Genomic DNA, 15,962 nt, shown 5'->3' on the forward strand with positions numbered 1-15,962 from the left:
CCACTTATAGACAAACATACACGAACATACAAACAGCAAAAACGTGAGTCACTGTTCCACCCAAGAAATACCATGCACAGCTGAGCAAACCAAGCACTCCCGCAAGATGTCGATAAATGAGACTCGCTTGTATTGTACACGGTTATCATAAATATTCTCTTTCTCGACGGAGGAGATCCGTCGTTGTGTTCACATCCACCACACACACACGACTGGGTTTCGTTTACGGGGGGACTGGTTTACTGGGACTCGGTGTCGTCGTTGGCGCCGTTGCCCATGATGTAGCCCATGGCCGCCTGCAGGCACGCCAGGTAGTAGGCGGCCTCCGACCCGTCCTGGGCCTCGGAGATGGCGTACTGCTCCATCAGGTACACCTGCGAGTGCAGGTGCGGCAGGTCGCAGCGGCTCAGAACGTACACCAGCAGCGGGAGCAGCACGTCGGCCGAGATGCAGCTGCTGTCGAGGCCAAGTCCTTCCTTGGCCTCTCGGTAGAGCGTGCACACGGCTCGCATGAAGGCCGCCAGCACGCTGGACGGGATCAGGTGCGGCATCTTGTTGAAGGCGGCGATGGACTCGCTGAAGATTTCCTGTTGCTTGGCCTCTTCGGGGATCTCCACAGGCAGGCCGACCTCCTCGAGGCTGAGCTCGCGCATTTTGGCGGCCTGCTCGCGCCACGAGGCGTTGAGCTCGTCCAGGTCCGTGGCCGTGCCGCGGTAGCACGCGCAGGCCAGGCGGCTGAAGACCATGTGCTCCACGAAGACGCGCAGGGCGGGGCGGAGCTTGTCGTCGAGGCTGGCCTCCTGGGCCACAGCGTTCTCGACCTCCTGCACGAGCGACTGCATGACGTCGCGCGGCTCTCTGTCGTCGAAGGCCGTCTTGGGGCCGGGCTGGCTGCTGGCGCGCGTGAAGGAGCGCATGGTGTCGAGGCAGAGCTTGTCCAGCGCCTTCTTGAGCTCGGGCTTGAGCAGCTTCTGGCGGCTCAGCAGCTTCTCGAACTTGACGAGCGCGGGCGACGGCTCGTCCGTGGCCGACACGACGCAGTGCGTCTTGGCCAGCAGCTGCGGCAGCGTCAGGCCGTTGGGCTCGAGCGCCTTCTGGCCGTGCAGCTCCATGAGCTTGCCCAGGTAGCTGGCCTGCAGCTGCAGCGCCTGTCGAGGCCAGTCCTCGGCCAGGGCGCGGTCCGACTGCTCCAGGCCGTCCAGCAGCGACTGGCTGGCGGCGAAGCTGCCGCGGTGGCGCAGCTCGTCGGCCTCGTCCATCGCGAGCAGCGTGCGCATGTCGCCGAGCACGGCCAGCGAGCGGTTGCCCGTGGCCACCTCGGCCACGAGCTGCATCTGCAGCAGCGCCACCTGGTCGCGGCGGCTGGAGCTGAGCCAGCTCTTGACGCTGCGCAGCAGCTCGCGGCGCTTGGACAGTCGGGCCTTGCGCTTGAGCACGTGCTGGCTCTCCTGCTGGATGCGAAGCGTGAGCTGCTCGAGCGCAGAGGACGCGGCCGAGTCGGTGGCCGAGGCGGCGTCGAAGCTGCGCCAGCGGCGCTGGCCCACGTCGGCCGCCGGGATGGCGTGGTCCACGCCGCCGAACGAGAAGGTGCTCGGGATGGAGGTGCGGCGGCGCAGCGCGGCGGCCTCGGACTCGATGGGGGCGGCCCGGACGGGCGAGGCCACGGCCTTGGCGTCCACGACGCGCTCGGCCGCGTGGCCCGCGGCCACGCTGAGATCCTCCAGGCCCATGGCGAGAGATCGAGCGAGCGACTTGCGTCGTCTGGGGTGAAAGCAACAATGAGCGAGCGGGGGCAACGTTGAATGCGTCTTTTCTGCCGCTGCAACTTGCTTTTCGCTTGCGTGCGGTGGTCGTGGCGGCCAAGCGCGGTACCGGCGCCTCGCAGCTGGTATAGGTTCTCGCGGGGGACCTTATTACGCGGTGGAGCCCGCATAGTCAGCCCCACATGTCGAGATCTGTCCACGCGGCCGCCCTCGTCTCTAAATCGAGTTGCGCAGGTCTGGACGATCAAATTATGCAGGCAAGATTTGACTTGTGGCGTGCGACGTCGGAAATGCCAACTTGGCCAGCCGCAAGTTCCTGCCAGCAACAAGATGGCCTCAAGTCTGCAGCACCTGGTGCCCGCTAGTGGTAATACTCGCCGAGGCTGGGCGTCTGGTGATCGGCTCTTGGTCCTATCTTGTCTACCCGCCGCACGGACAGCTGGCCGTCGGCGCTGCTAACGGCACGCGAAATCCATCAGCAACACTGGGTCAGCTGACGGGAATGGCGGCCGCTGTGCTGGGTTCTATTATATGGCGTCGCAGCGGCCAAGATCCTCGGCGACGGGATTTCTCGCTCCTACGTTTTCTCAGAAGAGAAAGCTTCTCTCCTGCCAATTTCTCGTTTTCCTGCTGCCGCGCGCAACAATTTGCGCGTAAAATTTGCCTGCATAATCGGCGCTGTATTTCGCTCTGTATGGCGCTCTGAATTCTCGCTCCTCGACGCCTCGATCGCCGCTGTGCCGGCTCAAGCGATGCCGAATTTTATGCAAAAATGAGCCTCGTTCTCTTGGCGCGCACTTGAGTCGCCGTCGGCTCTTCTGGGCGCTCGATTGCTGGCCTTGCAGAGACTCGGCGGCGCGCGCGAGCCCATCGGCATTTCGCCAAGAAGACGGTGTTAAAGTGGGCAGCACCGCCGCGCCACGCTGCCGGTAAATTACCGGGACTAAAAGATCGGCGAGGATGGGGCGCCGTTTCAAAGTTGCTGACGATCGAGATCGCGCGCGGGCCGCGTCTTGCGCCACCAGCACCACCCATTGCCGGCCGCCTTGCTGCTGGGTGGGCTTACCCACCACCGCGCAGGCCGGTCGACGCCGGCATGCTGGCCACCGGCATCGAGAGTCTCGGTGCGGCGGCGACGGGATCACGACGTGCGGCCAGGCGGGAGGGAGGCCCACGGCCAGGGAGTTGCTCATCGCGGCTGAGCGGGCGACGGCGGACGCATACATTGGTGACTCAGGGCCGCTCCTCACCATGTCAGGGACCTCCTTGACACATACGATGGTGACCAAGGCTTCGAACGCGGCGGGCTGGGCTGCATGTGTACCTAGCACGTTGCATTGACGATTGTAGCGGTTTCTTACGCTACGCTGCTGGTGCACGAGTGCTACGCTACTGCCTGCTCGCCTCGTCGCGCACGGAGCGACGAGCCGCTCGGCTTATAGTCGCCGTCTGCCTGCCTTACTGGTTCTTCTTGGCCTCCAGCTTCTTGAGCGCGCGCTTGCGCAGCGACAGGTGGGTCATCATGGCGCCCTGCAAGCACCGCACAGCACAGTCGCATCCACGAAAAGTTCGTCAGTGGCCGAGTCAGTACGGGACGGTGGGGCGCCAACCTGCGTCGGTTGCTGGCGACGCAGGCAGGCGGTTAGTTATCTACGGCTCTATCTCCCTACGCTACGCACCTTGCTCAGCACCCACGTGGGGGCGCTCTCGTACAGCCAGATCTGCAGCGCGTGCGGCCAGTAGGGCGACAGCATCGTGTCGTAACCCAGGTGCGCCACCGACGCGCGCGCGTACGTGGCGGGCGACGGCACCATGAAGCTGGCGTGGCGGATCTTGGCCAGCTTGGTGGACACGAACATGGGCACGTGGCACTGAACGTGCACGTTCTTGGCGCTGTACTCGGCGGCGAGGCACAGCGTGAACTGCTCAATGTACTTCTTGGTGGCGCTGTACTCGCTGAGCAGCGGCACGACCATGCGGCCCGAGCCGGAGCTCACGTTGACGATCACGCCACGCTTGCGCTGCGCCATGCCGGGCAGCACCAGCTTGGTCATGACGGTGGCCGCCGTCACGTTGAGCTTGATGAGGCTGTCCACGCGGTCGTCCGGGAGCTGGTCGAAGAACTCGGGGAAGTCGTACGACACGCCCACGTTGTTGAACAGCACGCCGACATCCTTGACCTGGTCCAGCTTCTGCTGCAGCGCCTCGCGCACGCTGGACTCGTCCACGCGGTTGAAATCCACGGCCAGGATCTCCACCTGCACCTTGGGGTACTTGGCCAGGATCTCGGCGCGGGCCTCCTCAAGGCGGCTCTGCGTGCGGCTCATGAGCACGACGTTCATGCCCTTGCGCGCCAGCTCCATGGCCAGCGCCTTGCCGATGCCGTCCGTGGCGCCCGTGACCACACCCCACTGGCCGAAGCTCTTGAGGCTCTTGGCCGGGCGCAGGAAGAACGTGTAGAGCGAGCCCAGCAGCTGTAGCGCCAGGCGAGACAGCACCAGGCAGCCCACGGCCGCTGACACCTTCACGGCCAGGGGCGACGCAGACAGCGCCGCCTGCACGGGCGCCAGCAGTTCGAGCACGTGGTCGGCCATCTCGAAGCGGAGGAGGAGAGAATCAATTATGGCCACAGACGCCGCCGATGGGTTCGGGGCTCGTTGATGTGGATACGCCGGCTGTGTGACGTCACACAACGTGTGGACCACCTAAAACGATACTTAGTGAAAGTAATGTTATTTATCCACGTTACCGCAATTAAGTATACAGCCGCCGTGGCCCTCGCGTGCTGACTACACAGGACGGAAGTCAGTTTAGCACATTGGTGATTGTGCTCTCCGCCTCGGTAGAGTGTGTGTGTGTGTATTGAGTAGCTGCCGGCGACCATGGGGAAGCGGCGTCGCATCCGCAACATGCTGACGGTGTCGGACGGCTACTGGGGGTTCGTGCACCAGAAGCGCTTCTACCGCTGGCTCTACGCGTCGCTCACGTTCTTCGCCATCTTCGCCGTGGTCGTGGCCTTCTTCGACGTGGGCGCCGGCACGTCCTACGCCGCGAGCTTCGTGGCCAGCAAGTACACGCAGGGCGAGCTGGACGAGAACGAGCGCCTGCTGCAGTGGATCTATGTGTTCTACCCCACGCCCTTCGCCTTCGCCTGGTTCCTCGTGTACTTCGCCAAGTTCCTCTTCTGCTGGAAGATCAAGCGTCTGCGCAAGGCGCGCAATTACAAGTACAACCTCATGCTGGCCTCGCTGGTCGTGGCCGTCTTCTACGCCTTCGTGCTCAAGTCCGTGCTCAAGATGACGCTCTACTCGGGCCCCAAGCTACGCAGCGCTGTTGTCATCGGCCTCTGCGAACTCGGGCTCGTGGGCATCGAGGTGTTCGACGAGCGCAAAGAGCGCAAGGAGCGCCACCACAAGAAGAAGCTGCTGCGCGATCAGCAGGTGGCTGAGGAGCAGATCTACCGCCAGCACGAGCACAAGTCCGACGCAGCGGCGCAGCAGCAGTTGGCGCCCGCGAGGGATCCGGCCAGCGTGTTGTAAATTGTGGAAGCAATTCTCTGCGCTGGGGATAGACAACTGCATGTACTCATATTTAGGTCGGCAACTAGGGCAGCAAAACAAGTACCAACAGAATCTGGTAGACCCGTTTTAAAGCGTGGAAACAAAATTTAACTCGAGTTTTCACATAGAGTTGTTGGCTCGTTTTGGTTAGCGTTGACTTCGTGGATAGGACTGGAGAGGAGGCACATTATCGATAGAAATGAGAATATTGCGGCTTTCACTTCTTAATCGGACTTTGCTGTCACCATGGTGTTAAAGTCAGATTATGAAACTGCAAAACGGACGTCGGGCCGAATAACTCTAGCCCTCACAACTACTTCGAAGTACTTTAGCTAGCAAGATGCAAGAGCTCCTCTCTGGAGCAGAAGAAGGCACGATGGTTCGTTGCTGCTTGACGATAAAGAAAAGTGAAGCACTGAGTAGATGCGTGACAAAGGACGAGCGGCTCGGTTTGATTTTACAGTCGTATGTCATTGTAAGCGAGAAAAAAAAACGAATGGCAGGGTGATTCGCCGCATTCGGACTTTATCGTCCTCTAGGGACTGCTGACTTGCCTCTAATCTGAGCTTTAACATTTGAGAGCAAATCCAATCCTGCACCCTAGTCTCGTGTATCTTATTCTCAGTTAAGACATCGACCTAAATGTGTGAAAGGTAATAGTTCATGTAGCTTCACAGGTTGCAGCTACTGCCTTCGGGATGATAGATAGACACTTACAGTAAGTACCTGGCTATCGTTTTTGTTTTTGCTCAATACTGTCACCAAGATGCTACAGCGTCGTCAAAGAAGCGTGGTAATCTCACAAAACTGAGAAATCGAAGTTTGAAGTGGCTCGACCACCGAGAAATCCACCTTGTACCCTTCTTTAGGTACACTGTACCTACAATCGACATACTGAAACCAAGAGAATTTGGTGGCTCCATTTCCGAACGCCGGCGACAAAAAACTTCTTCAACTCATTCATTCCACCGATTCCCCGACACCAGCAAGGCCAGACTTCCGCCAAGCCAGCCAGCGCCATGGGCAACGAGGCGAGCAAGCAGCAGCGGCGGCAGTCGCAGGCGCGGCGCCCCGACTCACAGACCCAGACGGGCCCACGTCCCATCGCCGGCCGCTCCGACGCGCTGACGCAGATGATCCCCGACCAGTTCACGTCGCTACCGCAGGTGACGCACGCGCTGAGGCGCAGCGGCCTCGAGAGCTGCAACCTCATCGTGGGCATCGACTGTACGTCAGCAGCTGCGTAAAAAATTAGTGTGAAATTCATTACATTGACGGAATGAATGCCGAGCAGGCACCAAGTCCAACGAGTGGAGCGGCAAGCGCACGTTCGGCGGCCGCAGTCTGCACGAGATCGACGACCCGAGCGCCAGAAACCCGTACGAAGACGTGATCGAGACGATCGGACGGACGCTGCGCGACTTCGGTGCGTTGGGCGGAGATTGTGGACGCGATGTGCGCGCTGCTTGACTGCTTGACGGCTTGCGCGGCCGACCTAACGACTGCTGCTTGTGTCTGTGGACTGCGTGTTTGTGCAGACGAGGACAACATCATCCCCGTGTACGGCTTTGGCGACGAGTTGACGTGCGACCGCGCGGTGTTTACTTTCGCCGAGCGCGAGGGCCAGGCTGGATTCCCCCTCGAGAGCATCCGCTCGCGCTACCGAGAGGTGGTGCGCAACGTAGTCATGGCGGGGCCCACGTCCTTCGCGCCCATTATCAACGAGGCGGTGAACATTGTCAATCGCACAGGGGACTATCATATTCTCGTTATCATTGCAGATGGCCAGGTGACGCGGTCGGTGGATATTCCTCCTCATGCTGTCAGCAAGAACGAAAAGGAGACGATCGACGCCATCACCTATGCCAGCAACTTCCCTCTGAGTATTGTTATGGTAGGCGTGGGCGATGGACCGTGGGAGTCGATGATTTACTTCGATGACTATCTCGTCCACAGGAAGTTCGACAACTTCCAGTTTGTTGAGTATCACAAGATCACTTCACAATTTAGCGACCCGCAAATGAAGGAGACGCAGTTCGCGTTGCAAGCGCTGATGGAGATACCGGACCAATATCGGACGATCAAGGCCATGAATTACCTCGAGCGCGGCCCGTATCGCGTCCGTACAGACTTGCCGCGTGTGGATGTTTTCCCGCCACCGCAAACCGTTGAGAACGTACACCAAAATCACAACTACGGTGTTTTTCAGCCCATTCTTCAACAGACATCAGCGCGCGTCGCAACTACTGCAACAACAACAACGCAATACGGCCAAGCGACCTCACCATCAGCTCCTCTCTTCGGTTCTGCAGACGATGCACAGAGCGGATCGGCTCGCCCGACGCTGCAGCATCGCTCGTCGCGAGCTGAGGTGGAGCTAGCTCAGCTGCAGGAAGCCTTGCTGTGCCCCATCTGCGAGGACCGCAGGAAGGACACGGTGTTCCAATGCGGGCACGAAACATGCCGAAAGTGCGGCGAGTTCCTCTCGCACTGCCCCCTATGTCGGCAGGAGATCCAGGTCCGCATCAAACGGTTCGGTTGAGCCGGAGTCGACGAATCAATTGAACCTCACGCCAATTTGGTGACCCCGGGAATGATGCCGAGGGCAACGCGAGTAGAATGCCGTGGGCAATGGCGAAAGGGAATTGTTGTACAAGTGGTCGAGGTTTGCGCCCTAGGTAGCAATTCGCGCTCCTCATTTTGATTTATTTTTCAAGGATTTATACGTGCCCGTTGTATAGTGCTTGGAGTCTTGGTTTCCGTCACGTTTTAAACTTCCTTCGGTTGAAAACCGTGACGAATCCTATCCGTTTGCTGGGCAGTTCGCCCCAATGCAAGGCGGAGGATGGCGCTGTAGTTGGATGATGTAGGAAAAGGTAGGGGAGTGAACAAAATGTATTGCGGCCACTTCCGATGGCAACCACGTTACGATTCTGTCATCCTGCAGGAGGCTCGACCGACCTGCCTCCTCGGCTCGCGGGAGCCTTTAAGTGTGTTTAGGGAGACACGGAAGGGTGGTCGCGCTTGGCGCCGTGGCGAATGCACACGCCGTTGCGCACGGCCCCCTTGTTGCAGCCCTCGGCCTGGCAGCGCTTGCCGCCGCCGTGCGAGACGCACAGCGTGCCGCCCACTGCGCTCTTGGAGCAGCCCTCCACCTGACAGCGCTTGCCCCCACCGTGCGCGATGCACAGTCCTCCCAGGAGCGCTGTCTTGGTGCACTCGGGCATCTTGCACTTGCGGCCGCCTCCGTGGGCCGAGCAGAAGCCGCCCACGAGCGCCGACTTGGTGCAGCCGGCCTCGCTGCATCGCTTGCCGCCACCGTGCGAGATGCAGAGGCCGCCCTGCTTGGCGCTCTTGGTGCAGTCCGGGTGCGCGCAGCGCTTGCCGCCGCCGTGCGAAATGCAGAAGCCGCCGGTCTTAGCGCTCTTGGCGCAGCCCTCGGCGCGACAGAAGCGGCTCTGCTTGTGGTACTTGCAGAACGTGCCCTCCGGGCCGCGGATGGTGCGGTAGCAGTCGGGCTTGGCGCACACTGTGTTAAGCATAGACGACAGGTCGAAGCCGCCACGAGAGCTGCCGCCGGTGCTGCTGCTGCTGTCGTCGTCGTCCGCTTGCGCGGGCTGCTCCATGTCGCCGTTGATGATGAAGCTGAGGCTCATGGCGGCGATGCCGCTGACCGCTTCGCCATCCCCGTCGTCTGAGCTGCGGAGCGGTGAGGCCACGGATCCGAGGTGCGCGGTGTTGCTGCGGTCCATGTTCTCATCGTCGTCGCTCGAGGAGTCGAAGCGGCCGCCCGCCATAGCGTGCGCCATGGGCAGCTGCAGCTTGGCGGGCTCCCCGCCGGGGCGAGCCAGCGGCTTGGTGAGCGGCGAGTGCAGGTACTGGATCTGAGGGAGCACAGGGTAGAAGGAAGCGGACGGCGAGCCCGGGGTGGCGGCGGCCTGCTGCTGCTGGAGTTGGTGGTCGGTAATAAATGAAGGGAATGTACTCGCGTTCATCAAGCGACGAGCGACGAGTTGGGGGTGGGAAGCTTTGCTGCGAGAGCGGGGCTTGGGAGGAACGTACGACGCTGAGTCGTTGGGGGGCGCGAGGGTAGTAGGATTCCGATGCCGGAAGAGCTACTGGAGCGGTGGTATCTCTCGCTCCGGTGTTACGCGGGACGAGTAGATGGGGTGTGAGAGAAATCTCAAATGAACACGACTGCGACCTGGATGGTCCCCCCTTCGAGCCTGGCCCGGCCATCTGCGGGGCCCGCTCCAGGACTGCCTGCCTTTTGTGCACCGGCGCAGAGAAAGCCGTCGCGCGCGCCGCTGTCCTTTTTCAACGGGTTCTGCTGCTTCGGCTGGTGGCCGAAGGACGGCGTCGTCGGCGTGCTAAGAATTTGCCGTCGACTCGAGCGAGCGCGATGGCCGGTGGCGGCGGCTGGCTGTTTCGGGAAGAGAGCGTCTAGCGTAGCGTGAGTTCGGCCGGCTCGGTTTGCTACTTCGAGTCCGGAGCTCGCGCCAAGACGCGAGAAACTCGCCGTTCGCTGGCCGCTGAATCCTGGACACGACTTGACGCGGCGACCGACCGACCGATCGATCGCCGGCCGCCCTGAGCCTTCCCATTGCGCGCCATGAGGCTGGATATGGGCGACGCTGCGTGCGAGCAGCCGGACAGATGATCAGCGTTGCTGTGGCGGGTGCCGCGTTCGTTCGAAGACACACAACACCGCTGCCACCCAGGACAGGCCCGTCGCGAACGCGAAAGCGACTCCATGGCAACATGCAACAGGCCTGCCGCGAACGCGACGGCGAGGCTCCATGGCAAGCAAGGCTTGTGTGCACGTGTGCATGCGCAACTGGCGAGAGACTCACAGCGGCGGCGCTGCACGCACTGTAATCGCCCGCGCGCGTTGACTACATCGATTGCTGAGCTCAGCGGCGCTCCACAGCAGAGTCCGCTGGCCTGCGCGTGTCCGCAAACAAGCCCATGATCCAACGCCCGCGTTGAGCCACAAGTTGGTTGCCATTGCGACCGGCGTTGCAGAACTTCATCTTCCGCCCCCACGGCTCTGTCCGATCTGTGGAGTCATGCCTGGCTGCTCGTCGCCGCTGGCTTTCTGTCGCGCGCAGTCGGCTCCGGTGCAGCCTGCAGCGTAGGTGGTAGCGCGCTGGGTGCGTGCTCCGGCCCGGGGCCAATGCGCGGAGCAAATCGGCGCGTCGTGCGCAGAGAGCAGTCGTCCACCGTGCCGAGACCGGTCCGGCTTATCTCGCTTATGAGTGCCTGTTTACTGCACGATTGTTGAAGCGCAGGCAAGGTCGGACCTTCCGCTTCGTCTGAAAGGACGATGTGTGTGCTTTTGAGGAGGTGCAGTGACCACCGCGGTGACCAGCGGGCCACCGGCGGCGACTGCGGCCCGCGATAAATTTCTCGCGTTGCGGCGGATGGCACCCGACCAGCAGCCTGGAAGCACCTTCAGAAGCTGGTGATGGATCCGTCGCCGCCGTGGCGCCGATCCGGTTTGGCGGAGACCTCGACCATAACACATGGGCGCTAGTAACGCGTGAAGGTGCTCGTCTTTATGATCTTAGCCCGGCCGGCGTTGCACTTCAAGTGGATGTTGCTGGACTCGACTTCTTATTCAGTGGTCCGTTTGTGGGGCTGCCGAGCTGCCGCCGGTATCAACGCGTCCTCTGTAGACCCACTCGTTTGCCCAGCGCGAGCGACCACGCCCATATGTAGCGCGCTTCGTCGCCTCGACTACGGCGCGACTGCGAGCGCCTCGGTCAGCACTTGAACCGGTCAGCTGTCCCCGGCACCAAGATGGGGAAAGGCTCCTCGACTAATAGCCGGAGCTCGCCGACAGTGCCGGGGCCGCGACGTGTGACTCCCCCTAAAGCTCGCATGATCTCGCGCACGCAAGCTCCGCAACCGCACGAATCCTTCCTGGCGCCGACACTCGCCAGTTCTCTCGCGCTGGCCTTGTCTTGCCGTGGTTCTAGAACAATCGATCGTCGCCGCGCGCGAAGAGTGCAGCCCGAGGCAGGCTAGCCATCCCGTGAACATTACACATCAGCGCCTTTGACTCACCGGCTCATTCACAGTTATCCAGAGCTCAATTACTAACGCTGCACCAGGTGAACCTTATCCAAGCGACACTGACAGTGAGAGGCTCTCACTAAGTGCTTGCCCGATGTGAATGCATGAACCACGGGTGCGACACCATGCTCTCTATTAGTCTTCAGAATGTAGAGTGGTCAGGCCACGCCGAAGAAACCCTGCGCGAACAAAACTGCTTGTGGCGTGGGCGCCGACTGACGCGCGGGTCAGTGGTCACTGCCACGAAAGCACTGTGTGTAACGTGAGGCAAACCCCAGCGCGAAAGACTGCTTTAGAACGTGGGGCGTCTGGTTCTGGTCCCAGCGCAGTGGATTCTCGAGTCCGTGTTCCGCTGTTGCTGAGCATCATCCACCCGTTCCTTGTTAGCTCCTGTTAGCTCGTTCTTTGGTAACGGTCGCAGACGCGACGAGCGATATACGTGTACATACCCTTTTGACAATCGCAAGTTGAAGTGGCCAGCCTGATTGTCGATAACCCACCAGAGTATGGTCAGATGCACAAAGCGACAGCATATTTCCACCACCAACACCACCCGCTCTGTGTTCTCAGCCAACCAGCAATGTCTGCCGTACTAACCATTCGCGTCGCTCGTCTGGCAGTGGCATTTCCCAACAAGGGAGTGTAATATGGATGAAATGCAACTAGAATTCATTCAATATTCAAATTGATTTACAACAGAGGCGCGCGAATCGTTGGCGTCAACAACCGCCTGAATCGTGACTTCTGTGTCGATTGCCTTCAGCATTTGCGCTTCGAGCTGCTGCATCTATCGCGAGCAGTGCCGATTGATTGCCGAAAACTGACGAAGTTTATATCAGCAGCCGCAATAAAACAATTAGTCGTGGCTAATCTAAGCGTCGTTCAGAGCGGCGACACCCGGGAGCACCTTGCCCTCAAGCAGCTCCAGACTGGCACCGCCGCCCGTGGAGATGTGGCTCATCTTGGAGCCAAGGCCAGCCTGCTCGACAGCGGCCACGGAGTCGCCGCCACCCACGATGGTGGTGACACCGCTGCCCGTGCTCTCAGCCAGAGCCTTGGCCACGCCGAACGTGCCCTTGGCGAACTCGGGGAACTCAAACACACCCATGGGGCCATTCCACACAACCGTCTTACACTCCTTGAGCTCCTTGGCGAAGGTGGCCTGCGAGTCCGGGCCAATGTCCAAGCCCAGCCAGTCCGCGGGGATGGCGCTGGCTGGCACAACCTTTGACTGTGCGTCGGCCTCAAACTTGTCTGCGACCACGACGTCGGTGGGGAGCACGATCTGCACGCCACGCTGCTTGGCCTCCTCCAGGATCTCCTTGGCGAGCTCAACCTTGTCCTCCTCAATGATGGACTTGCCCACGTCCAGGCCCTGGGCCTTGTAGAACGTGAAGATCATGCCGCCGCCGATCATAATCTTGTCGCACTTCTGCAGCAGTGACTTAAGTACGGGGATCTTGGTGGACACCTTGGCGCCGCCGATGATGGCGCCCAGCGGGCGCACAGGCGCGTCCACGGCGCCGGACAGGTACTTGAGCTCCTTCTCGATGAGGAAGCCGGCCACGTTGGTGTCGATGTACTTGGTCACGCCCTCCGTGGACGCGTGCGCGCGGTGGGCCGTGCCGAACGCGTCGTTGACGTAGATATCGGCGCCGTGGGCCAGCTGCTTGGCGAACTCGGGGTCGTTCTTGGTCTCCTGCTTGTAGAAGCGCACGTTCTCCAGCAGCACGATCTCGCCGTCCTGCAGGGCGTCGATGCCGGCGTCCACCTCGGCGCCGATGCAGTCGTCCAGCTTCTTCACGGGGCTGCCCAGCAGCTCGCCCAGGCGCGCGGCCACGGGCGTCAGGCGCAGCTCGTCCTTGGCCTCGCCGCCGGGGCGGCCCAGGTGCGAGCACAGCACAGTGCGGGCGCCCGCGCCCTGCAGCAGCTTGAGCGTGGGCAGCACGGCACGGATGCGCGTGTCGTCCGTGATGGTGGCGGGCGTCTGGTTCTTCTTGAGCGGCACGTTCAGGTCGGCGCGCACCAGCACACGAGCACCCTTGAGGCTCTGGCGCTGTGCCAGCTGCTCCAGGCTCAGCTTGGCCGTGCTCATGGCACGCACCACGGCGATGGACGGGCGGGCCGTGCACAGACTCAAACGCGAGAGACGCAGCATGATGTGGGGCGGTTAGAGAGAGAGGAGGAGGAGGTTAGAGAGGACTTGCGCGCTCGGAGCCGAATGCGGGAATGGGTGACAGCGACGAAAAACCCAAGCAAACACCCCAAGCAGAAACGCGAGCCAATTATGCAGGCGCGATGGGCAACTGTCAGCGACGGTTGGGATCACGTCGACTTCTGCGGGGGATTAATCTCTAGGTATTTATATTTATGGTATTGCTATTTTACGATGTAGTAAACCTATATCGATTTTGGAAAGTTATCAGGTGTGAAGATATATTTTCAAATCCTAGAATCTACTGTGAGCGGTCGATAAAGTACGATTAGCGGTTTTTACAAAGATACGCGATTGGGACACCACCAAGCACCAGCGTACCATAGTTCTGGTACAGGACACTTCAACTTGCCAAACGCACGCAAAGATCTGGTCTAATGAATATTGTACTCATACACTTTGGTTATCAACTTTACGCATAACTGACGCAAAAACCAACTCCTTTCTAGATAACATAGCTCTCAGCAATGTCTCCGGCAGTGTCGGTCCGCGCCAACATGGACCCCTTCATGATCGTCTGCAGTCGAAACACCACGAACGGCGCCGACGGACGAGCCGACGGGTCAAGCGCAACGCACTCCTTGCCCAACTCCACTACCGCATCCAGACACCTGGACGAAAATTGTACTTGCAACGTACCTGACGCCACCTTCTGAAGTATCACCGCATCGGGAACCTTTTTTCCAGTCGAGTCGATCCGCGCGTGCGAGTAAGGCAACGTCTGCAAATCAAGCTCGGACAATAGCACTCCGAACGAGAACACGTCGGCCTTCTCCGTATACCGCTCGGCCATCATCACTTCGGGTGCCATCCACAGCATCGTGCCAACTCCCGCCGTCATGGTGTGCTCCTGGCGCTCTCGAGACGCTCCGAAATCCGTGAGTTTCGCGTCCAGGTCTTCCGTTAGAAGCACGTTCTTGGACTTCAGGTCCCGATGAATGACGACCGGAGAGAGTGAATGCATGTACGTCAGGGCTTGTGCGATGTGAAAGGCGATGCGGATTTTGTCTTGGTCTATGCCTTGAGGGTGTTTACGTGAGTCATAGCCTTTCAGCAGGGTCCTCAGATCTCCACCCTTCATGAGCTCTGTGAGCACGCACAAGTCGGCTAGGCTCCCCCATGCCACGCCAACAAAGCGCACGACATGTGGGTGCACCAATCCGGCCATGAGCTTAGCCTCTGCGAGAAAAGCGTTTACCTTCTTCAGATCCTGACGCATTTCGGGGAACAACATTTTGATGGCCACTTCTTCGTTGTTGTACGTTCCTCGGTAGACTTCACCAAATCCGCCGCGAGAAAGGACCGCTTCGACTTTCACATGATCCCGGGGAATTCGAGTGGCGACGATAGTATCATCATTCCACAGGCCTGGTCCCATCGACGAAGGCTCTGAATCACGAGTCGGCCCACCCGTCCAAGCGCTTCCTCTTCCCAGAAACGGGTCTCGCAAAGAACTTGAATCGGAGCTCTCGCTTTTCCTGTTTCGCCTCAACACCACGAATGCCACCGCGAGGAGCACCAGCACAAGTGCTCCACCGACGGCGATGCCAGCGATGACACCGACACCGAGACCGCTCCCGGACACAGACAGTTTTGCGGTCGATGATGAGGAAGACCCTGAACCCGAACTTGAAGTTCCAGTAGTAGAGCTTGACTTGGTAGCTGGCGACGACGATGAACTTGAATTTCCAGTGTCCGAGCCGGAGGACGACGTGGTGGGCGCTGATGAATTGTAAAAAATGAATCCGCCCGTGATGCCGGTGTATTTGTTCATACAGTAGTTGGTGTTGATATCTGCAGCGAGAACGTCAAACTCATAGAACCCGGGACCACTCGAGCCTGGGCAGTTGAGCGCAGTGCCCACTTTGCCCATGTTGCGTCTCCAAGCGAGTCCGTCACTCGTGAACGTAAGCGTTGCACTTCTAAATGGCGAGTAGCCGTCGTACAGACTCTCGCACTTCCCGCCGGCCTGGTAGGAAGCCGAATTCTCGAAATCCGTGCAGTTGTCGTTGTTGTAGTAGTCGTAGGACATGAAAGGCGTACTGCCAAATAGAGACTCGAGACCAACAAGACGACCGTCGTGGCAGCTTTCGTTGACATAACCGACGACGTTGTTGTTATCGTCGTACTTGGCAGCGCACTGGTCGCCACTGGCAGCGACTTGATTCACACAGTCATTCAGCCGTTGTATGAAGACTCCAGTCGGCGCGCCAGTGCACGTGGAGTCCACATAAATGCTCCAAAAGTGATGTAGCCCCGATTGATCCACCTTCACCATGGCTTCAACGGCCTTGAATAGGAGCGTCAGGTATTGACTGGGATCGTCGAGGATGCTGGTATCGTTCC

The 15,962-nt window shown here is 60.0% G+C and overlaps 6 protein-coding genes across 6 annotated transcripts; 2 read left to right on the forward strand and 4 right to left on the reverse strand.

Annotated features, from left to right (window-relative positions):
• Positions 1-239: 239 nt before the first annotated feature.
• IUM83_12684 (Vacuolar sorting protein 9) lies at positions 240-1,730 on the reverse strand (the record flags this gene model as incomplete). Its single annotated transcript, XM_067937327.1, has 1 exon — positions 240-1,730. The coding sequence occupies one exon, from the start codon at positions 1,728-1,730 to the stop codon at positions 240-242; it is 1,491 nt and encodes a 496-aa protein (XP_067790419.1).
• Positions 1,731-3,221: 1,491 nt separating this feature from the next.
• Positions 3,222-4,357, reverse strand: IUM83_12685 (Estradiol 17-beta-dehydrogenase; the record flags this gene model as incomplete). The annotated part of the gene is made up of 2 exons (XM_067937328.1): positions 3,222-3,293; positions 3,443-4,357. The coding sequence occupies 2 exons, from the start codon at positions 4,355-4,357 to the stop codon at positions 3,222-3,224; spliced, it is 987 nt and encodes a 328-aa protein (XP_067790418.1).
• Positions 4,358-4,645: 288 nt separating this feature from the next.
• IUM83_12686 (RxLR effector candidate protein) lies at positions 4,646-5,302 on the forward strand (the record flags this gene model as incomplete). The annotated part of the gene is made up of 1 exon (XM_067937329.1): positions 4,646-5,302. The coding sequence occupies one exon, from the start codon at positions 4,646-4,648 to the stop codon at positions 5,300-5,302; it is 657 nt and encodes a 218-aa protein (XP_067790417.1).
• A 1,040-nt stretch (positions 5,303-6,342) lies between these two features.
• IUM83_12687 (putative copine-like protein) lies at positions 6,343-7,865 on the forward strand (the record flags this gene model as incomplete). Its single annotated transcript, XM_067937330.1, has 3 exons — positions 6,343-6,550; positions 6,618-6,749; positions 6,862-7,865. 3 exons carry the CDS (start codon positions 6,343-6,345, stop codon positions 7,863-7,865), a joined length of 1,344 nt encoding a protein of 447 aa, XP_067790416.1.
• A 454-nt stretch (positions 7,866-8,319) lies between these two features.
• IUM83_12688 (WRKY transcription factor 19) lies at positions 8,320-9,318 on the reverse strand (the record flags this gene model as incomplete). Its single annotated transcript, XM_067937331.1, has 1 exon — positions 8,320-9,318. The coding sequence occupies one exon, from the start codon at positions 9,316-9,318 to the stop codon at positions 8,320-8,322; it is 999 nt and encodes a 332-aa protein (XP_067790520.1).
• Positions 9,319-12,272: 2,954 nt separating this feature from the next.
• Positions 12,273-13,559, reverse strand: IUM83_12689 (Phosphoglycerate kinase; the record flags this gene model as incomplete). Its single annotated transcript, XM_067937332.1, has 1 exon — positions 12,273-13,559. The coding sequence occupies one exon, from the start codon at positions 13,557-13,559 to the stop codon at positions 12,273-12,275; it is 1,287 nt and encodes a 428-aa protein (XP_067790519.1).
• Between the last annotated feature and the right edge of the window lie 2,403 nt (positions 13,560-15,962).

This window comes from Phytophthora cinnamomi (assembly GCF_018691715.1).
Source record: "Phytophthora cinnamomi strain GKB4 chromosome Unknown Contig46, whole genome shotgun sequence".
Classification (NCBI taxonomy): domain Eukaryota; phylum Oomycota; class Peronosporomycetes; order Peronosporales; family Peronosporaceae; genus Phytophthora; species Phytophthora cinnamomi.